Source organism: Nelusetta ayraudi, unplaced genomic scaffold (genome assembly GCF_046127955.1).
Source record: "Nelusetta ayraudi isolate G7.1 ecotype Tasmania unplaced genomic scaffold, CSIRO-AGI_Nayr_v1 ptg000020l, whole genome shotgun sequence".
NCBI classification, from domain to species: Eukaryota; Metazoa; Chordata; class Actinopteri; order Tetraodontiformes; family Monacanthidae; genus Nelusetta; species Nelusetta ayraudi.
Window position 1 is genome coordinate 607,846 of NW_027466070.1, and position 24,119 is coordinate 631,964.

Sequence of the window (24,119 nt, forward strand, 5' to 3'; positions counted from 1 at the left end):
CAGCCAGTATGGAACGTTGCACAGACATAGGACCAAAACTGACGCGTCTGTCTGATCCTAACCTATTGATAAATAAAACTCTGTCTCATCCAAATACTATCTCTATCTCTTTCTCTATCTCTTGCTCTATCTCTCTCTATCTCATTCAAATACTCTGGCCGAGTTTGTATCTTCAACAGAAAAGGCACAATTTGAGTTGGTTTGCAGGTATGTGCAAAATGATGCAAAAATTCAACCAATTTTTTTTTAAATATCTTCACTTACAATACCGCAAATATTGTGGGAAAATTAGTAGTTTTTTATAAATTAATATTTTCATAAGGGGTACACACGCACACACACACGAGTGACACCACCCTTACGACCCCCTTGACATAAACCGAAATTGCGCAAATTAGCACGATAAACGTTGACAAAAACATCCTTGTCCTCTCCTATTGCACATTTGACAATCTAAACAGCGTTCAAATTCTCATGAAATTTGACACACACGTGAATACAGGTGCTAACTTCCCGAGAATGAAAAATAAAGCTGTTCAAAACGTTTTCCGCATTCCATTTTTAAATTCCTCTCAAGCCAAAGCAATTCACTCAATGTTCTTCAAACTTCAGCAGATGACAGGAAAGACTTTGATGGACAAAAGTCTCCTTTTGATAAATTGGTGACGAGTTTTCATTTCTTGTGTGTGTGTGTGTGTGTGTGTATGCGCGTGTGCGTGAGGCGCTCACCTGCACATGCACGTGGTGGTATATTTAAAAGAGCATTCTTTAGTTAAATTTTCACACCTTAGAACCCAAAGCTTTTGCTTATTTTGTATGATTTTTTTTTTTTTAAATCAATCAATTGATTTGTTTTCATTTTATATAATTTCCCTTTATTTTTCTTAGGTCTTTAACTTCTCTACACGTCTTCAGCGACGTGGTCGCCAGGGGTGTGCTGGCAGTCCGTTAAACAAACTTTCAACTTTTAGCTGTCACTCAGTGTGACAAATCAAAGATTCATGTGACAAATGCGCCTATCTCCTCTCACAGGATCCACCGTCACACTACGGTGTGAGCGCATGACCACACAAGACAGTACATAAAAACTCTAGACTTTTCCTCTCGGGGGCCAGTGAGATTGCTGAGCCGAAGAGGCGATTACAAAATAACTGAGCAGCTCCGACGACTGTTTCCTTGGCGACCGGCGGGGGGAGACCGGTGGACAAATTTCACTGGTTCTTTCTTCTTTCCTTCGTTCCAATTCGGCCCCCAGAGGAAACCGGACACCACCTTGGCCCCGTTTGGCCAGAATGCATCTTTCTGCAAAGGAAACTGTGGAGTTGGGACTGATGGAGCAGGGGACCGTCAATCCCTCCTTTGGGGTAAGTTTCTTCCTTCATCGCCACTGTTAAACTTGCTTTTGGAACTTATTGAGGTAATGCATAAAATATACAAATATACATGCACACACACATATACATGTATATATACAATATACATATTTGTATGTGTATATATATGTATATATATATATATATATATATATACTGTATATATATACATATAAATATATGTATATATATATGTGTGTGTGTGTGTATATATATATATATATATATACATTATATGCATACAGATATACGTATATGTACATATACACATATATGTATTTTTATATATATATATATATATATGATATAGATATACATATAAACACACATATATATACACATACAGTTCTTTGCATCTTTAGTTGAAGAAGGCCGGTGGCATTTCCGTCGTCTTTTTTGTCATGCGTTTCATTTGCTCAAATATTTGCACTTGCCATGTTTACACGTCACAGAAGTCAGAGCTAAATGTAAGCCACGCTGGAATGTGAAACAACCATTTGGAAATCAATTGCACAGCCTGGAGACGAGTGTGAAACATCAGTCTTGTGCTGTGACGGGGGCAGGAGGGGGGAAGGTTGAAAGGCAAACCTCAGAGGAGACGCAAAAAAGGAAATGTTGCAAATTTTGGTTTTTATCGAGTTTTATACCTTTAAAAAGTAATAATTTTTATGTTTTTTTAATGTAGAAATCAAATACATACAGCAATGAAGAGCATCATACTGTATGTACTCATCGACTGAACAATAACTTGTTTCCTCTGAAGGCTGGAGATCCAAAACAACCAGGAATGATAGAGTTCATGATTTAGAAAAAAGTCGGAGCAGAATCGAGTGCCAGAGCGAAACACGTGAAGAAGTGAAAGAGGGATGAAAGCTTGAGGGGAGGCAGCTTGTGTATGATTTAGCTGCATGGGGGCTGTGAGTGTACACAGCTGAGGCTGCAGGTTGATGCTCCCCACTCGGCCGCGTTCAGATCAAGCAAAGAGTTAAACAAAAAAAAAAAAAAAAATGGGAAAAGCAAACAAACATGGCCTTGGCTGCAGATGGGCCAACGACATCTTTCCACACAGCACAAGTCCTCATTTATTACCCTTATCCTCGCATTGTGTCTCACCTGACACTCCTACAGAGGGACTTTGTGCCACGCAGTGAAGTCAAAGGTGTTGACCGAGGATTTATGCTTTTCATAAATCTATTGAGCCCCATTCTGGCACTCAGATTAAGTTTTCACATTTCATTCTTTTCTTTAAGAATGGGGCTTAAAAGGTATGTGAACCCTGAAACCCTGCACGTTATTTTCCGCGGCTCAGAGCTTGGCCTCCAGCACATGCATGGAGTCGGGCTACTGTGTTGATATAATTAAAATGTACTGGGGAAAGAAAAACTCAATATTTCGCTCCAACCGCAGACGAAAAGCTAAAGACATTGATATTGATTGACAGCACCTGCTATTCCACCACACCCATTCTGAGGTGTGCAATTAGCATGTCACACGACAGGAAAATTGCACCTTTCATGCATAGTAGCAGGAATCTGCTGCCACACCACTCTGTGACACTACTACAGCGTGTTTGCGACAAAATATTATTGCGATATGTTAGTGTGACATGCAGGTGATATTGGTAAGGAAACACGACAGGCGTTTACTGGTATATTTGATTCCTTGGTCCTTGCTGACAATTTTCCTGTTTCAGAGAACGTTTTTACAGTTGAAGGAACATGAGCCAATACTGAGCGGTCTTCACTGCGACAGAGTCCAACTGCGACATTTTCAGCCATTGCGACAGGTTGATTTGGGAGCAGCTTGTTTCTCAGAATTAGAGCATATCTTTTTCTTCTGTTTTTCCAAATCAGAAATATAATCTCAAAGTCCTTAAAATCGTTCACTGCAGCACTGCGTTTGGTCTTGTCACCAATTTATCAGATGTGATAAGTTGGGCCATTTTTGGATGGAAAACAAACAAAAGAGGGGAGAGGACGCAGCCCTGGGAGACCCGGGGGAAAACATCATCTGCTTTCTCGCTGTCTCCCGTTGAGACCTCGCTGTTGTGAGGGAGAACGCAGTCAGGTTGAGGACACGAGAGGAGGTTGACAAGCTCTCATTTTGCTTGTGGAAAAGTCTTTAAAAGTGCATCTAACTAAAGCAAAAGCATTCATTATGAGAACCAGAGCGAGTTAGTGCTAAATTTGTGGGATGAGTGGAATTTATAAATTTAGGGATGGGAGCAATTATTGAGTCATTCCAAAACAACAAGGAAAACTGAATGTTCTTTATTCTTTATTTTTTTTATTAATGCAATCAAGTTTCTGAAACCACATCAGAGTTTCAAAACCATGTGGCCGCAGTCTGCGTTGCCTTCCTGCACCCTTTCTTTTCATTTGCACAATCAGTCAGAGCGAGATCCGTCTTCGCGTTCTTCACTGAAACACTGATCTTCTCCAAGAGGTCTTCTGCAGTCGCCCGGTGAAAGCCTCTGACCAGCAGAACTGATCGGCCCTCCCACCAGCAAGCTCAGTCATCCATATTGTCACGTGTCAAGTGTCAGGCTCACACATCTTAGCACATGATGCCGCGCTCGAACAATTACACACCGAATAGCCACACTTGGAGCCAAAGTCTGAATCTGCAGCCTTCCTGCCTGCCGTGCACTTAACAGACAGGAAAACCTTGACTGATGACTGCAGCCAAGGCAGCAGATGACGAACCAGTTTTACTACAATGTCAAAGAAGTGAAGCTCCCCGACTCTCTCATGCTTTTTGAGTTTTATAGACTTCGATTGAAGTCCCTGGTCGCACACTCATGGAAAGCATTTTCTCCCTCCGACGCAACACCAGACTTGATTTCATTCACAAGAACAACAAGTTGAGCGACCTGTGTTTTTTTTTTTCCCCCTCTCTTTTTCTCTTCACTCTCAGGGAGTCTCACATAAAACAGCGACACTGCCGGGCCGTTTACTCCGACACAGACCTCTCTTTGTTATGCGCGGTGATCCTGATCCTCTCTGTGACGCGGCTAATACCCGGTAAGCGCGGAAGGTTCTCCAGAGTCCGGGCGACATTTAACGGCTGACAGACACCTTCAGATGCGCCCGCTGAGGAGAGAGCAGAGTTTCCCAGGCTGAGGGCCTAGAGAGGGAGAGAGAGAGAGAGAGAGAGAGGTCCGTTAACCTGACGGGCGAGGCGGGAGCGGCCCCTTGTATCCATTGGGATGTGTTTTGCACGTCTTTGGCAAAGGCTTGACAGAGGAGGGAGGATCCTTCAAAAATGAAGGGGCTAAAATAAAAATAATTTTGTCGGTCACAGTCCAAGTAAAATCAGTGTTTTTTTATTGCTTCCAGCTGCAAGTTGGCAAGAACGGTGGAGCCTCCTCCACCCTTTGGTTCGCGAAGGAACTCTTGGCACTCTACGCACCACTGAGTCGCTATGTTCTGTGGAGTTGAGTGAAGTTCTTGCCGGTGCCAGCTGGCAGCAGGGAAAATAGAGAGAAATAGAGGAAAGTCATCCCCCCGTTGAAAGGAGGAAATGTTGCCCCAGCGCAGACAAATTTCACTGCACATCAAGTATACATGACCTGTAAAGTGCCTCCAGTCTTTCCTAAAACCAACAACATTGCAGCGTTCTCTGCGCTTTGGTTACAGATCTGTTTTTTTTTCTCCTCTAAAGATGGTCACTAATCCGGTGTTACTCCAGCCAACTTGAAATGATGTGGGGGTTGGAGGTTTTCAACGTCCGAATTCAAAGTTGATACCTCTATTTTGTTTTTAATGGCCCCAGGGTTTTTTTTTTTTTTTTTTTCCAGTTAAAGTGAATTTTACCTTAAACCTCTGAATTGTTATCCGGCATGTTCTGTCCAGTGCGATGAATAGAAAACATGGCATTTACATGTTTCTCTCAGCGAGGCCGAGTGGTCGTGGTGGAACTGACGGAAACGCGAGTCAGTCCTGACATGAACCAGCAGACCACAGCGGAAAAAAACATGTGCATCATTTATTCAGCCCGTTAATAGCAGCAAACTGCACTGGAAACATGATGTGTCAGATTAAAATGCGTCTTTTAGAGCTTTTTTGTCGATCCGTCTTGGTTCAATTATGTTCCACCTCTTTTTCCTCTGCTTATTTAAAAAAAGCACAACTTTATAAATAAGTACTTTTTCAATAAATTATGACTTTTGAGAACTTTTAGGTGCATCTGGTTTTCACGGCGTGACATTCAGCAGACCGCTGAGCCTCGGGGGTTGCAGGATGCCTGGGCCTGATGCCAGGGTCCCATGACACATAGTGAGATGCGCAACGATGGGCAGAGAGACCTTAAGTGGCACAGCGTTTGTGGAGGAAACACTGCCTCAAAAGGAACAGAAACTAATGTTGTTACCGACATGTTCTTGATGTCTTGTGGCTCTCAGAGTGCCTCGGGACAACGCTGCGGACCTCACATCAGGACCATATGAAACTGGAGATGCTTCCCTGCTCCTACAAATTGGTAGTGACGGTAATTCAGGATCAAGCGCAGGAGTATTTGAAGCTGCTCGGTTAATGCTTCCGCCGCGAACTCGGCCCCATGCGGTAGCCGCACCAGTTGGCGGTTTTCAGCGGCCACTGCCACTAGGTGGAAGCAGAGTCATGTGACTCAAGTGGGAAACGGTCCGTGTCCTGTATGACTCTGAAATCAGATTGCTTGCTGGTGCTTCTCACTGCTGCCACTTCTCATGTGGTTCAGAAACGTGTGTTCACTTCTCTATTTCGAGAATTAGATGTAATACATAGAAGAGAATTTCAATTTTTCAATTCAATCTTTCTAAAATTGAATTGGAAAAAACAGTTGTTAAATCATGTAAGTGTTTGTTCATTTTTTTTTTTTTTTTTTTGCGTTGGTTCTCTTTGTGTGCCACTGATTATTATTTCTTCTAGACTGAGTCAAGAAGCCGCAGCTCAGCTGTTTGTATTCAAGGTTCATTGTGCTGATATTGTCAGTAGAAGATTGTCCTTAAATTGGTATTTGCATTTCAACAAGGAGGTTTTTATGCAGGTGCAGGTGAGCAGTGCTAAACCTGTGAGCAGTATTTCTTTAATGATTTGAGCTGTTCACTTTCAGTCCATGAAATCTCAGTAGACCCTCAGCAAAGCATTTAGCACCAGGGTGTCTCAGTAGGACGTCCTGGATGTGCTGTCACAACATAAGCTGCGATAACATGAACTCTGGCTTTTTTTCTGCATATTTTTTTTCTGCAACTCTGCACCTGCATGCCGGAAATCAACAACGTCGAGCCTTGAGGGGGGGGGGGGGGGACGTCAAGCCAAATTCGGGTTTCAAGGATGAAAATACTGAAGTTGCAACACACTGGCGGCATTGCGACATCTCGAGTAGCAAGTGACGCCAGAGTTCCCCCGCCTGTGTGTACCGCTCCTTCCCGCTCCCTGTTCCTCGTCCGTGCACGAGGATCTCGGCTTCCTCCCTGGTTTCAGAACCAGAACCGCTGCGCGATTTTTACAGACGTGCGGGGACACGGTTTGTTTTGGTTGTACGTGCAGTGCAGAAGTACGACATCATGCGGCAACATGATATCTTCTTTATCAATATGCACTCTGTCAGAAATGTTTAATTTAATAAATGCAGTCCTGCGCAGCACGTGAAGCTCACCTCCCCCCCACCTGTGTTTCTTCGGCTCCTTCCCTCTGGGAAACAAAGGATGCCTTCTTTCATTCGCTCAAAGTTTACACTTATTTTCTTTGACACGCAGTGGAAGCAGTTGCAGCTGCCAGTATCACCATCATTTTACCTCTCCTCTCTTTCTCCCACTTCGTCCACTTTGAACTGACTCCAGCACACACAAATTTGACACTTCTATCTTCCGCGGACCCGCCTGCAAGAAGAGTCAGAGCAAACAGACCTCCGTCGGTGTGGGCTGGTGTTAAGAGGGAACTGGGAGCTCTTTGCAGTTGAAGAAAAAGGGAGACCACACACTTTAACACACACTGAACACACAAACACAACAATAAGAATGAAGAAAAACACAGACCCGAAATTAGACGACGAGGTTATTGCTTTTTTTGTGTCCCAGAGAAAAGACAACTTTAGGATTATAAACCTAAAGGTGCGAAATATAAGACATAGTTGGAACCACATGAGGTTTCATTTAGTATGGAGCGGCATTATCGTATGACGTGGAACCCTCCGTCTCCATGTGAGTGGGCTAAACGTCAGCCAAAGCATATGTACGCATGAAATACTTTTTTTTTTTTTTTTTTTTTTTTCATGTATCTTAAGCGTCCTCTTCCATCATTCATTTTGTCGATGTCGACACCACGGGGGCCTGTTTTACCCCACCAGTAAAAAACAGCTGTGCACACCTACTCATTCTAAAGCAGCTATATATATATATATATATATATATATATATATATATATATATATATATATATATACATATATATATATACATATATATATATATATATACACACATATATATATATATATATATATATATATATATATATATATATATATATACATATACATATATACATTAGGGCTAGGCAACGATTACAAATTTTAATCGCATGATTAATCACAATTAATCACAATGTATACGCAAAATCCAATAATGAATTTAAAAGAAGTGTATAGTGCATTTTTATTTTAATGTTCTACCATATGAACAAAGCCTTTTCTTTTCTGGTTCCGCAGAAGCCAGCAACACACTTTTACAAAATAAAAGCACGTATTGCGGCTAACTGGCGATCGATACATAAATAAGCCGCGGTGGGCTAAACGAAGGAGTAATTGTTGACGCGCATGTAATAATTCTAGTCTTTATTCTTTATCACAATGACCTCCGACGCTCACCCCACCACACCAAGCCATCCGAGGCGCACAGGTGAATGTCATTAAGTAGCATTGTGGCTACACCCCACAGTGACACACACACCCCCTACCCAGGTGTTACAGAAGTGCGCTCACAAATATAAACATCAGAAACTCACGGCTAGGGATGGGCGATATGGACTAAAAGTTTTATCAAAATAACTTCTGGCATTTATTGCGATAACGATAAAAGTGACGATAAAAAATATAAAACAATTCAACTCCATGTTTTGGGATTATTATTTTTTTGAAACTGCATATATTTGAAACCGCACTCGGAAAAAAAACGCGCTTACACAAAGCCATATTAAAATAAATAAATAAAATAAAAATAAATCCCGTTTACACGGATACGCGGCTGGAAACGACTGAAAACAATGTAGTACCTATGCCCGGCCTTGTGTGGCGCCGCAAGTTTATTCCTTGAAGGCGGAAGAAGAAGAAGAACGCCTGAAGCACGCCGTGTTTGCAGAAGCAGTAGCTCGCTGAAAGACAGAAAGAAAGATCGCTCTCGAAAAGACGGTGTGGATAAACGACAGAGTTCAACGTCTGCTTCGAGTAACTGTAGAACACAAAGCCTGAAAAGGTCCATGCTAAAAATTGACTTGGAGTTGTGCCAGTAAAAGTTCGCTAACATTTTTGTGTTTCCTACCTCAACATCCCGGTCCGCCGACCCAAAAGAAAATAAATAAAAAGTAAAACAGGATGTTTGCAAATCCTTTTCCGTGGTGTTTATTTTCACTTTGCACACAATCCACGATCGATTCTCGAGCACTGTGGGTACGCTATCAGCCCCGTGGTTGTTAGTGTGCGACACATGAGCTGCCCGCTGCCAGTAGCAAGTGCGTTGCGCACGTAATTACGTCATCAACACGAGTTTATCGTTATTACCGCGAGATGACATGTTCTTACCGCGGTGAATTTTATGACGATATGACGCAAACGCCGACATATATCGCCCATCTCTACTCACGGCTCCTACAGCACGTGAGCAACATGCGTTAATGCGCGATAAAATAATTGTCAGTGTTTATAAATAAATGAGTTAACGAGTTAATAACGCATTAACTTGCCCAGCCCTAATACACACACACACACACACACACATATATATATATATATATATATATATATATATATATATATATATATATATATATATATATATATATATATATATATATATGTATATATATATATATATATGTATATATATATATATATATATATATATATATATATGTATATATATATATATATATATATATATATGTATATATATGTATATATATATATATATATATATATATATATATATATATATATATGCTATTTATCTTTGTTTTTATTTCCATCTTCTCCCTAATATCGATAAATACAACTATCGTATCTTTTTTGAGTCTTTATTCTTCTTGGTTTGTGTGTTTTGTTGCTACTATTATTATTACTTATTATATATACATTATTATTGTAGGTTTTGCTACACTCACTCACACGTGTAAAAAAAAACTGTGATGCGCAGGTTTGGTTAAGAAGTTTTCAATTCTTTCAAATGGAAGAAATACTACATATGTAATTAGCTAAATATTAGCTAAATTGGAAGTTTATTATTATTATTATTATTATTATTATTATTATTATTATTATTATTATTACTACATGAATAATTACTTAATATTTACGAATAGCTATTAAGACAACACAGCAATGCTGCTGGATATTTAGAAGGATTATTCATGGAAGTCATTATACCCTGACCCCCCCCCCCCCCCAGCTCAGTCACAAGGCTATTTAAAACGAGCCAAAACCATGCGTGCTTGATCCTGATTTATTATTATTGTAATTGTTTTCCAACAGGCTGTTCTTTATATTTGCATGTTTTCTTCTGCCAGCTCCCCTCAGGGACGTGTTCTTTCCCCCTTTGAATATTTCCCCCTTCTCCCAAACACGCGTCAGAGTGCAAGCAAAGAGAAATATTTGGATGATGCGGTTATTGCAAATTTGCTACACAATAATGAGCACGGCCCACTCATTGATTCATTGAAGGCGAGACGTTGAAAACAAATGGTGCAATTGTTGATTCCGGAGCCGCTCCAAGGCCAAGCCCGGGAAAGGTGTGGAAAATTGCTAGTATCTTCTACAGTCCATCTCTCAGGGACTCCAGTGTCTTCATTTCCAAGTAAATACTACGTCCACTCTATTTTAAAAAATTCAGTCAGATCCAGTCAGTATCAATACGATTTTACCCCTGGTGTCTTCACACATCGGCTGGCGGCTAATATCGCAAGTGATCGCGCTTTCTGTCAGAGCTTCATTCCATCCATCTCCGTCCTCGACCGACTGTCCACGCCATCTCGTGGGAAGCTGCAGCTCCCGTTTTCTGTCGGTTGACATTTCGTCCCTGTGGGAAGAAACCCGGCGCTGTGGAGAAAGAGTTTTGTTCCACCGCTGAACAAAAACACCACAAGATCTGATATTTTTTTTGGGGTGGGTTTCAAGAATTTTTTTCCCCACCCCTGGTGACTGCGCTGCTATTTTGTTTGCCCTGGTGTCTTGGGATGCTGTGTGTGTGTGTGTGTGTGTGTGTGTGTGTGTGTGTGTGTGTGTGTGTGTGTGTGAGTATGTATTCCTGCCCGCATTATATATCATCATCATCATCATCAGGCGCGAATGGGGGAAAAAAAAAACGCTTTTTCTGTAACATTGAACTTCATTAACGCAATGCATTTCATTACAACAAGTAGGTCATTTATGCATCCACTGCATACATTCTGACCTCTCTTGTTCACATTGTTTGTACGACATTACATAGCAGTGACATCTGAATGCGAGTTTCCAACGTTCCAACAGTTCAGTTTTCTGAAATATGCTCCGACCTCTACACAGCCACTTGCCGTTCGAAATAAAGCGCCCTTCCCTTTGCAATCTGAGTGCAGCTGTCCAAACATCCTCTCCTTACGATTACGGTGAGGGGGTGAAAAAATGATGAATTAGAAGAAACAGATTGGTGAGTCTGCGAGAGGCCAGAGGTGCAGTGGAGGAGGACGGCCCACCGGGATGGCTCAGTTCTTGGCAACTCAGACTTTACGTTGAGGGAGTGTTGGGAGAGCGAAGGCACCACACTGATAAGAGGGCTCATCAGTTATGAGGAACTAATGCACACCAGACTGACTCTCAAGGCCCAAAACAAGAAACTCTGGGAGGGTTCCGTATGGACTGATGCAACTGTGAGCAAACTTCGCTAGGTTTAATCTGTAAATTAATTATTTAATTAATTAATTGAATTTCTTTTTCTTTCCAAAAGCGTCATCACAGGTTGCAGCAGGTATCGCAGCTGATATCCAGAATCCAGAACAATATCAGCAGTGTTGTTGGGATTTGTCCATAAAAGTAATCCAACTACTGATTATTCCTCAGAAAGTAATCTAATTACTTCTTGAACTATTTTGTTTCATAAGTAATCAGTTACTAATTACTTAAAAAAAGATAAAGTAACAGTTGTGAACGTCTTGTGTCCTGCACATAACGCACAACGAACCACAATATTCTTTCATATAGACGAGATGAACTCAAAATAATGTTTGCATTTCCAGCTACAAACGCAATCGCTGTTTTTTCTTTTGCCGCCGCCATGCTTGTTTTGGTGCGTTGTCGCATATCCATATCAACGATGTCGCATGCACAGCTGCATCATCAATCTGCAACATCATTGTTTTGGGTTGTTTTTCTAAATTTCAGACATTTTGTGGTTGATAAGACATTTTTATCTTTCAAAATGTTTCAGAAAAGTAATGGAATCGTTGCTTGAGTAATCCCATTACATTACTGTGTTACTAAAAAAGTAGCTTAATTACAGTAGTGGATTAAGTAACAGATTACTCGCCAACACTGAACCTCAGCAAGGTTCTAACAAGAGTTTTGCAAATCCTGCCTAATGGTGAAACCTAAGCAGCATCGCAGATCTGTTTGATGTTTTGGTCTCATTTTGCCTCATTAAAGCAAATAATGCAGCAGTTGCTGATCCAACCAATTCCTCTCAGACCCAACCAGCAGTTCACGGAAATGCCTCGTGATTGGGAGGAACCAAAAATCTTTCATTTGTTGCTTATACTAAACATAACTAAGCAAGACGTTGAAATGTAATACATATTTTTGATTGTCAGACATATCTGTTGTGTTATGAGCCAGACGGATGTATTTCCTGGCAGCATCACAACGAAAAGGAAAACGATGATCGATGGGAAATAAGACAGATTAAAAACACTGGCTGTTGGAGAAGTTGGCGGGTTGGCGCCGGCGCAGGTCCAACTGGAAAGATCATTCAAATATCTTCTTTTATGAAAATGCTTAGAATTCCTCTTTTTCCTGTTTTTCTTTCTTCTCCTTCTTAAAGGATAAAGACAACGATGAGCGTCCAAAACTGGCAGTGATCACCGGAGAGCCGTGTGACAAGAAAGAGGAGAGTGTGGACAAGAATGTCGACTTGGTTTATGCCATCAACGACAGGCCGCCGTGGTATCTCTGCATCCTGCTGGGCTTCCAGGTAAATCATACCTCGGCCTGCTGAGAATGGGTGAGGGTTATAAATGGCTTGAGGACAGCTCAAACAAATGACTTACATGGTGTGCTAGAGAACATACAAAGCATACCAAAGAAAAGTGGCAACAGTGGGAACATTTAAATAATTAAAAACAAAAACAACTAAACAATAGTAACAAGCATGCACATGTGTATAAAATGCACAAAAGACAATAGGGACTATAAATCTTGCAAGACTTGCACAATGAAATTAGCCAGAAGCCAAAATCGCCCCAAATTTCTGAACTTTTCAAACTCCTCTTCACCTGCCGCCGAACCATTTTACACATCCATCACACGGCCTGGTGGGAAACGGTTCTTCTCAGAATCTCCTGTTGGTCTTCTCCGACCCAAACCGTCGCAGAGGTCTCACCATCGCTGCTGGGATCAGAACCCGCATGTTGACTCTGCTCCCAGTTTTTTGTTTTCAGGTACCGGCAGGTTTTACAGGTTACCGGCAAGGAGGAAGAACACTGTCTCCGCCCCCCCCCCACCGCTGAGACGAGGAGCCGTCAGTCTGAACAACTTTGAGGCGGACAATATTGTTTATGCTTATCTTGTGAGATCACACGCAGCGCGCCTAGACAGTTATGGAGCCACTGTGTGGAAGCCACAGGTGGTTTGTGCCGCTATCCAGTCATCTTACATCTGACTCACTGGTGTAACTTGAGCCACGTCCACCTGGTTGTAATTATTAAAACTCTAAAACCAAATTTTGGTTTTCTTCATGAATTACTGCTGGAGCAACAGGGTGCATGTTTGTATAAAGCAGCATTATTAGCTCCCTGTTTACAGCTTCCTGCTGAAATGTTACTGCGTTGGACATTCCGCACTACAAATGGCTGACTCACCGCACTGACTCTGACGCACAATTTCTAAATGTTATTTCATGTCAAAATGAGGCAAGAGGCACATTCTGTTTGAAGTTAGAAATCGTCTCAAAAATATGAAAAACAACAAACTTTTTTATTAGTTGTTCCTTTAAATAATAATAAAAAAAAGATTTTTCCTCTTTTAGTTAAGTCAAAAGCTCTACAGGAAGGCATTACTTGACGGCGGATCACTCTTGGTTTGGAAATCCGAGATTGGAACGGTGACGAAATGATCCTGAGAGAGACGTGAACGAGCATGAACCCCGGCGGCAAATCTTGACAACGTTGGCCACGTTTGAAAGGGAGCTGGAGAATTAAAAGGGGATTAAGCTGTCAGCTCCATAACTGATGACCTGTGCAGCAGCTTTGACCTGCCAACACAGGACGAGTGACTCACGAGGGCATCGGGTGAACTGGACTGGATGGCCGACCGTGCAAATCCAAAAATGTATAAAAAGTGAAATATTGTTTGTGTTGAATTCAGGATATCAGTATGTTCAACTTGGAACGGTGTGCATTTTATTTTTTTTTGGGGGGGGGGTGTTTCCATAAATTTTGTAATGTGATATTCTTCCCAGTGTGTGTTGAAAGGGTTCATGGACCAAACAACCATTATAACCATGTCTTTATATCTAAGGTCTTTAATAAGGTTTACTAGTAGGTTTACTAAGGTTTTGAACTATACTAAACTATTTCAACTTTTCTTTTCTTTCTGTCTGCCTGAAGGCACAATAATATATTTGTGGTGTTTTATAACATATATGTTTGTATATGTGTAATATTTATAGTTAAATATTTACGTCATTTTCAATCCCACGTCAATCAATCGATCAATCAATCAATCAATCAATCAATCAATCAATCAATCAATCAATCACAGCACCCTCATATTTTACCTTCCCACTCACAGCATTACATCCTGGCCTTTGGCGGCATCATTGCCATCCCGCTGATCCTGGCCGAGCCGCTCTGCATCGGGGACAACAATGGCGCCAAGAGCCAGCTCATCTCGACCATCTTCTTCGTGTCGGGACTCTGCACGCTGCTGCAGACGGCGGTAGGCACCAGGTGAGCGTTCAGTTTAGAAATTACATTGATTGTGACAGGTTAAGTGTGTGATATTTGGTGATTTTGAGAGGAAACGGCGACATACTGTAAGGTGTATTTACTTTTAGATTGCAGCACTCTTTCGCTCTCCCTCCCTCAACTGAGTTTGCCTGTGAACTATGGTGGCCTACGCACGCAAAACTGAATACCTCGTCCACCTTCTTCTTTGTTGGTTTATTTCAGAATGGTTTATTTCCGGAATACGAAACGCGCTGTCAGGCGGGCTGGATTGTCCATCACTGGCTTCCTTAGAAATATGACCGCGCAAGATGGCAACTGGGAGCAAGACCCTAATATATTTATATATATTTAGTTATTTATATTTAGGCTGTTAGTCGATTAAAATTTTTAATTGCGATTAATCGCATAGTGTCCTGAGTCCGATTAATCACAAATGAATTGCACATTTTTTTTACCCTGCTCCATATGTAACTTTTACAAGATATTTATTGTGTTTCTTATCTTCTTTTTCTTAGGGAAAATTAGAGAGGACAATAACATTTCCTTTGTGGAAATATTCTATTTTTATTCTATTTTTATTTTCATTGGAACATTCCAGAACGATTACACACTTATACTGTCCAGATACTCTCAAATAAACAAGCAAACAAACAAAACCAAATTAGTTTTTTGTATCGCGTGTATACACTTTTATTGATGTATTATGGGCAGTATTTTAAGTTTCCAATGTAAAAATCATAAATTAGGCCAAATTATACACATTGTACCTTTAAAGCACATATGCACTTCAGCTCCACAAACCACAGCAGATGGACTGACTGACTGACTGTCTGAACTGTGGTCCAGGTGCAGCAGCTGACTTTATTTTGTTCCTATCTGATCTGCACATCAGGGACACCTAGTCGATTCATCGGCAATGCAGGCGGAGATGGCAGCCAATCACGTGTTTGGCGGCCAAACAAGGTGCACAGGAACAATAAGCACAGCACTAGAGGCCCAGTGATGCTAAAAACTTGGAGTCCTGCTGCACAATCTGGCTGACACGCCTGTCAGCTGGACTGATGGGAAAAGTTTGACAGCCCGTTGCAGCGCCAACTTCAGTTGGCTTGCGTCCGTTCCTCGATGCTCCCGGGAGAACTGTCACACACCGGCAATTTGTTTTTTCAGCCTGTGATGTTTTGCTCGAATTCAGCAGAGGTGTTAAAATGATGAATTCCTCAATCATCAAAGTTTCCGATACGACGTTTGTTGATACGATGCTCGCCTCCGCTGTGCAGCTGCCGTCGATTGGCAAAGCATGAAAAAATCTTTTGAACAGCTGCCAGCTCTTTTCAAAATCGGCCCTAAAAAACAAACAAACAAAGAACTCAAGGATTAAAAAAAAACACCATCACGGCAGCACATTTTTTGTGTTTGTGGTTTTTTATGTTACACCAGTGATGTCAGAGTTGCAGAGGCCCGCTGCCTCCTCCTACACACCTGCCACAGTACAACGCAGGGCTAAGCTCGCCGCCGCTGGCCTCTCAGCAGTGCTGAGCCTGGGCAAACAGCGCTTGTTTTTTTTTGTTTGAGATCTCCACCTACACCCTCTGGAGAAAGATTACATACGGCGAAAGTGGTATATCCCTGCAAACACGCTGACGTTGGTACGATAAGCAAATTAATCATTATTTGCTCTGGGCCTTTCATGGCTCTGGCGGTGAGGGCCGCTCCGAAAGACAGAACAAAGAATATGCGGCAGCAGACAAACAAAACAGGAGCATAGCTCACATAGCGCAGCGTATAGCAGCACTGTCACGACACGAATTTGGGATGAGGAAAGAAATACAGGAATGGATTTTTTTTTCTTTTACTTTAATGAAGGCGGGTTTGGTGCAGAGTGCCACGAAACAATACGAATCTTGGAGAGAAAAAAAACAACCGTAGCTACTTTTTTTCACTTTCTTTTTTTTTTATGAGACATGAACAACGTAAAACAAGGCATCACTATTAATTTTCTTTTCTTTTTTTTCAAAAATGACCAACAACATACGTCACATCTGCTTGGAAAAGGAAAAGAAAATTTTAAAAAATGCTTGCAAACTGGTCAGAATCATGATACTTTGCACTGATTCACTAAAAAAAGCACTCAGTGCCTTTCTTTGCTCTCTGTTCAATGAGGAAATCAGGTGATTCCTTCCACATTGAAACAGCCAATGACTGTTCAGAATCACTGTTTTGGCCGATAAATTGTGGAGGCGTTGGGAAGTCCCATAGGTGGATCGATGGGGCTTTTGACACCATTAGGAAAACGCCGATCTAGTCCCCTGGTCGACCTCTGACCTTTAATGCCTCTACCTCGCCGACCCACAGGTTACCAATCCTCCAGGGAGGAACCTTCAGCTTCATCACTCCCACCCTGGCCATACTGGCTCTGCCAAAGTGGAAGTGTCCAGCTCCCACTGCAGCCGCGGCGGCAGTGTTGGCTCAGAACGGCTCCGGTCCGGCGCTAACAGATCATCCTGACGAGGTCTGGATGGTGCGAATGCGCGAGGTAAGTCAATGATACAGAGAGTCAGCGCGTTGGGAGAGGGTCTGCACGGAGAAATGAAACAATTGTTTGCAGCTAGCCTTATGACTCCTTTTACAGTGTCGAAGAGGAAAACTGAAACAATCTGTAATTGTTAGCGAGTCGTGCAAATTGGCAGTGAATGCCGAAACGGAATAACAAAAATAATCTTGAGTCTGTGTTGGTCTTTTCTTGTGATTGACAGATCCAGGGAGCCATCCTGGTTTCCTCTCTGCTCCAGCTGGTCCTCGGTCTCTCAGGACTGGTGGGTTTGGTGCTGAGATACATCGGGCCGCTCGCCATCGCCCCCACCATTAATCTCATCGGCCTCTCGCTCTTCATCGAGGCCGGGAAGAAGTCCGGAGGTCACTGGGGGATAGCTGCCCTGTAAGTGGATGCTGGTGTGTTGCATCAGTTATTTAAAAGGACAGAGTTGGTAAAAAAAAAAAAATCATGGGTTTTGTTTTGGGAATCCATCTTGTTAAGAGCTTGTGGGCTGCATTTGTGCAGCGGAGGCAGATTTTGGAAGGTGATTGGACGAAATCTTCTGTCTTTTATGTTCAAGCAGTTTAATCAGTGGCCTTCGCTGCTGCACCCCCATTGTGTTTAATGGAACCTTGCTGATGCTGTGAAAAAAGCTCTCATTGCTGCTTTTCTGTCTTTTCTTTCATGTGAAGCCAAAAGCACCACTATAGCAGCGTCCATGCTAATCATCGACACAGCAGCCATGTGTTTGTCTTCCTGTTCTTCTTTTATGATTTCTTTTTATTTTAAAGCAGCTGCTCTTTGATTAGGGAATCCATGCAAAAGTAAATTAGATTGGAAGAAGCTTTCAAAAAAAAAAATAAGTCAATTAAGATGGATGATTGAGATTTGGAAGTTAGTCCTTGTGCAAAGACATATTCCCCTGACAAAAGACTTGAGGAATTCTTGTGAATTTTATTGGACAAGGAACTGATGATAATAAAAAAAGACCTTGCTAAGTGGCTGTTTGAATAAGCTGTTTCGAAAGCCCTGTTCTGCCAAAATACGCACATCATTCATTAGTTTTATGGGCTGGAGTTTTCACTCCAAGAGCCCAACACTCAAACTCCCTTAACCCATTCATTCCATTTGACTCTGTGCTTTCTGGAAGAGATGTTTCAGCTCGTGTTAGCTGCACACCAACTGAAACTCCACTTCCACCGGCAGTCGCCCTGAGCTGATCAGGAGCACAGTTGTAAATGTCTTGGGGGGTTATAAATTTGAGAGATACCAAGGCCCAGACATCTTGTCATAAGGGTACAAGGTGGCGTGACCAGCAGGGGCTGCGAGCTATTCTGAAAAGTTGGGGAATTCCAGAGATAGATAGAGAGAGAGAAATTATAGCCCTTCAAAATACTTTCCTGGCTTTGCTTGATCGTCTCTTCCACGTAACGGCGCCTGGCGGCACGCCCTGCTCTCAGGTCTTTACGTAGAACAAATCCCATGCGGTGAAAATGAAAGATTCAATGTCTGTGGAGGTTCTCATCCATCCAGGTCAGCACCTGCTGATGCCAATCTGGATTCAAGATTGCAAGAATCAGTCCAGTTGCCATCACAGATTCAATCTACTGTGACTTAGATGCATTTGTACTCAAAAATAAGCTCATATACCATCTTTTCATTGAATCAGGTTGAGAATCCCACAACGACATTATCATCAAACTCAAATGATTAGATTCACGTTGTCCGATTCTCTTACTTCTGCATCTGTTTCTGTCTTCAGGAATGTTCTTAGATTGTTATTTTATGAGTCAGAAACCTGATGCATTCTGGGAAGTTTACAGTCAGCGTGCACTTCAAAGCAGCACAGATCAACATTTTAAGACAGTAATACACCTTTTAGAGGGCAGCATAAAGCGGATGGATGGAGTTGATTCAGCGGGTGGGCCTCAAGTGGGACATGTGATTTATATCACTGACTCCACGAATCTGGTTTGGACGAGTTCAGCCGAAAGTCCATCTTGTTCTGGGTCAGAGCTGGCAACCTTTGCCTGTTGGGTCGTTGTAACAGTGGTCCAAGTTTGGACTTTGAATATTTACGAGAAGAAGAAGAAGAAGACAAAAGACAAAAAAAAAAGGACGATATTGTGGTATGAAATTGGCCAGACCCGGAGGATCGGAGGAGGCAGCGTAACTTTGTTTTCTTTACATGTTTTTTTTGCATCCTGTCGTCAGTTCTTTGTGCGAATGCTGCAAAATTAACACAAAACGAAACCCAATAAGTTTGAGTAGTCGGGCTAACAACTCCACCCGTCTCTCTCTGTCCACAATCCTGTCGGTGATCGTGACTTGCAGACAAGTCACGTGTCATCAATTTCCTCGGCTGCAGTGCACGGCATAATGGGAATCTGGGAATTCAATCCCGTCCGGGACGATCGAATCTCTTTGAATTATAGAAACAATTCAATCAGATTGACAAGAAAAGAAGAAGAAAAAAACGTAAACGCACCAATTGACTTGAAATTTTGTGAGAGATGGTGATATAATTATATACACACATTCCAAAAAGACCTCCGCTGGAAGACAAGTGGGGCCTGCAGGCTGCAGGGGTGCATATTGATATATGCGAACTTGTGAAAAATATGTAAATTCAACCACAAGGTCAAAAAAGTGAAAGAATAATGGGGCGATGGAGAGTCTGGCCAAAGTGTTTTGTCGCGTCTCTTGATTTTTTTTTTTTTGTGTGCTTTTTTTTTCTTCCTCACAGCACGGTGTGTCTGATCCTCCTCTTCTCGCAGTATCTCAGCAAAGTCGACGTTCCCATGATCGCCTATAAGGACAAGAAGTGGAAGGTTTTCCAGTACCCCCTCTTCAAGCTGTTCTCTGTGAGTGGCCGCCGCACATCAAACACACACATCTTGCATTTGTTTAAAAACCAAAGCTGTGTGGAATTTTTCCCTCTTCGTGAGTCAAACATGTTTTTTGGTGTTTTTGAGGCTGGACTGTAGTCGGCAGGTCAGACCTCATAAGGAGCGGGCAGATTCTGTCGCTCTGTGTGAATTCCAGAGATTTGGAATGAAACTGACAATTAACACCTCAGTCATATACTCTATCAACATGTTCTAATTAACAAAGCCAGTTTCGTCTGAGTTTACCCACGTTCCACTTGACTGACAGCAAACACAAGACCGCAGGATTAGTTTATGCTGTCCGTCCCAAAACACAGAATTCCACTGGAGATACAAAAATGTGACTGGGAAAAAGAAAACTGTTTAAACTTGCTGTTTTGTTTAGTTTTTTTGCTGGAGTGAATTACAAAACCATTCAAAACATGATTGAACATTTAATTAACTGGGAGAACAAAACATTGCAGATGTTTTAGACATAAAACATCTGCATATGTATGACTTATTTGAGATACATTATTTTGAAGTATCTGTGAATAAATGATTACGCGCTGGGCTGCTAGTTAGTATTGTTCTGGATAATGCCATCATGATTATTATTATCTAAAAGCAGATGTGCGAGAACAATGTTTTGGAAGGAGGCAACAAAAAAGAAAAACACATGCAAAATAATTTTCTGCTGAAGAAAACTGCAAAAAAAAACACAATACAAAAGCCTAATGCACGTGTTCCCCCGCCGCAGACTTTAAATCAGTTTGGCCTCGGGCATCCGCGGCAGAGGTGATTTATTAGCAATCGCTCCTCAAAAAAAACATATAGCCCCTTTGACCAAATATGGTCATCCATCTTTAAATAAAACCATGTATCACTCTTAACTCGGCGCCTAGCGGGACGCACCAATGAATTGAAAGATTGTGTGCTATGAAAAAAAACAAACATATATATACTGTATATATACAGTATGTATAGATACTGCCACAATCCACCTGCATGAGGTCATTGAATGCAAAACCTCCCAAAGGCCTCTGCCAATCAACGCACCTCCTACCCAGTACAGTTATTAACATATATTATGTATACATACTTGCGAATCAAACACGCACAAACGCACATAGACCAAAAAGTTGGATTTATGAAACGCTGAGCAGCAGCAGCAGGAGGAGGGGGGAAGAGTGGAGTGATAAACGTCCGCTGTGATAAGATTGAACTGATCTCATCAAGCAGCATGGTGTCCCTGGTGGAATGCAGAGAAGCATAAAAGTGCTTTTGCGTCCTGCAACGCACATGTTTTTTCGCTCCAATTTAGGCTGTTAATGGCTCAGTAGGATGAGGTCAGGCCCCCCTCCCAATGACCTCCCCTCTACCCTAAGGCTTTGTTCGGGATGTGCGGTGCCTGGCTGGTCTGCTTCCTGCTGACCGTCTTCGACGTCCTGCCCTCAAAGTCCGACGGCTACGGCTTCTCGGCGAGGACTGACATCAACCTGAACGCCGTGACCAACTCGCCATGGTTCCACGTGCCGTATCCAGGTACCATCCTTTTCTCAAGTATTTCTAATTGCCTCCATTGCCTTTGGGGTTTGAGGTCAAAGAAACTTTTCAAAACTTTGTAATATGCAAATGTAAAGCTTCTCCAGCACAGGTGGGTAAAAGGGGAAAAAAACACAGCATCTATCAAAACAGTGAGTGCTGTCATGTCAGTACAACATCCACTTGCCCTGCCATTAACAATATTTTCTGTATCGAGCACGAGAATCAGTTTATGAAGGTTGCACAATTGTTCTTTAAAGAGCTGCCAACACTTTCCTGGAGCTCTCCGAGCACAGGAACATCGTCAGCCCTCACTTTGATCATATATAAATACCAATATATTTAGACATACATATATATAGACAGATAAAATGTTGCATGGTGCGGCCTCCTCCGCACATGCCGTTCAATGTGATGGTCAGCCCAGAAAACGCAGGGAGATCGGCTGGGTGGCAAACCGCCCAGAAGCAAACCTCGGGCTTTGACGCACACGTCAACGTTTTTCAACCTGGATCAACTCCTGTCACTCATTGTGTCAGGTAATTCCCCTGGCAACAGCGCTCTGCAGCCGCGGATCAACGACTCCTATGGCTTACGATCAGGGTTGAACCCAGAACTTTTTAAAGCCCTCTGAGTGCCGCCTTCAGCGCTTTTCCTGATGAGGTTGTTTTCGTTGGTGAGCAACGAGAACATCTTTTTTTCCCCGCTGATGAATCTACGCTGCGAAGACTTTATCTGAGTGATCTCGTCCTATTGAGAATAACAAGACCAAAGACACTGGCAAAGACTCACCTGAAACCAAGTGGCACCAGCACCTTGTATCGTCCACCATCTGCTGCAACATAGTGTCATTAATAACTTTAAGGGGAGACGTGGCGGGGTGAAACAGACTGTGTGTTGGCAAAACTGTGTGAAGGTCAATTTGGATGTTAGTCTGTAATTGATTCTAGCATTGGTCAGTTATAGATCGGTGTGTTTTTTTCTTTAAAACTGAAAGGTGGTATTTCCAAAATCAAAATCCAAATGATAATCCATAATCCCCAGGCTCAGACTATGAGGAAAGAGTATTTATACCACTAAAATGAAAAGTCGCCATTTAAAAAGGGGGAATTGTGTAGAACATAAAGAATTCAGGACCCAACACAGAACCAATGATTTGAACAATCATCGACTAAATCTGGAATTTCAAACCAAAACCAAAGCTTGTTGGTGATTTGTGAACTTCTTATGTGTGTTAAGATTTATAAGGATAGTATATGATGGTATGACATATTTCAGGCAATTTTTTTTTTTACTCTGTTTCAGGCATGTTGGGGGAGGGCAGAGGGACCGAGATCAAAGACATGTGTTTTACAATACATATTATTCTGATTTATTTTGTTAGTAGAGGAAAAATAACATTCCAGAAAGAAACGGTACGGAAAATAAGTTAAATAAGTTATGTGTGGTTTTATTTCCAACATCTGTTGGCATGATCTATAAATTCGAACATACTTTGTGGGCAAAACGCATTGTGAAGGTCACAGTGAAGGTCCTGCAGCCTTTTTCCTTGTCAAAACCAACGTGGAGTGTTCAGTGTTTGGTATCTGACGTCCGCAGGTCAGTGGGGGGCGCCAACGGTGAGTCTGTCCTCGGTCTTGGGTATGATGGCGGGCGTCCTGGCGTCCACCATGGAGTCCATCGGCGACTACTACGCCTGCGCTCGCCTGTCGGGCGCACCTCCTCCGCCCAACCACGCCATTAATAGGGGGATCGCCGTGGAGGCCATCGGATGCATCCTGGCAGCGCTGTGGGGAACCGGGAATGGCACCACTTCCTACAGCCAGAACATCGCCGCTCTTGGCATCACCAAAGTGAGCACTCCATCTCTTGTCTGCAAGTCACATTACATGGAAAATAACTTTTTTTTATATATGCTTTAAGGCAGGGGGTGTCAAACTCATTTTGGTTCGCGGGCCACATAGAGGAAAATCTATTCCCAAGCGGGCCAGACCGGTAAAATCATGGTGTGGTCATAATAACGTAAAAATAACAACAACTTCCAATTTTTATTGGTTTTACTTTATCCGTGTTCTTTGAGCACTGTGCACTCTGCATCAGTGTTGCCAACTCCTCCGGAAGGAAAGTCGCCATTGGCTGTCTTAAAATTTGCTAGAAGTCGCCAAATGATGTCATTGTCTAATTTGCATCATTGACAATTTGCACTTGATCGCATCGTGAAAACACCAGGAAAAGTCGCTAGATTTGTCGCTAGTCGCTTTTGACCAAAAAAAAAAAGTCACTATGGGGAGAATAGCGACTTTTTGGGGGGAGAAAGTCGCCAAGTTGGCAACACTGCTCTGCATCAGCTTTGTCTGTTTCGACAGAGACATTTTGGGCTAATGAGGGTAGCCAATAGGAGACGTTCTGGGGCAATGAG

The 24,119-nt window shown here is 42.2% G+C and overlaps 1 protein-coding gene across 1 annotated transcript in view; it reads left to right on the top strand.

Annotated features, from left to right (window-relative positions):
- Window positions 1-1,128: 1,128 nt before the first annotated feature.
- Window positions 1,129-24,119, top strand: part of LOC142888759 (solute carrier family 23 member 2) — a 33,138-nt gene continuing 10,147 nt past the window's right edge. Inside the window, exons 1-8 of the mRNA XM_076027143.1 lie at window positions 1,129-1,364; window positions 12,631-12,780; window positions 14,598-14,755; window positions 17,108-17,288; window positions 17,509-17,690; window positions 20,035-20,152; window positions 21,544-21,700; window positions 23,300-23,553. Coding sequence (XP_075883258.1) covers window positions 1,293-1,364; window positions 12,631-12,780; window positions 14,598-14,755; window positions 17,108-17,288; window positions 17,509-17,690; window positions 20,035-20,152; window positions 21,544-21,700; window positions 23,300-23,553 — 1,272 coding nt within the window. The 5' untranslated portion in view covers window positions 1,129-1,292. The remainder of the gene's footprint in view (window positions 1,365-12,630; window positions 12,781-14,597; window positions 14,756-17,107; window positions 17,289-17,508; window positions 17,691-20,034; window positions 20,153-21,543; window positions 21,701-23,299; window positions 23,554-24,119) is intronic.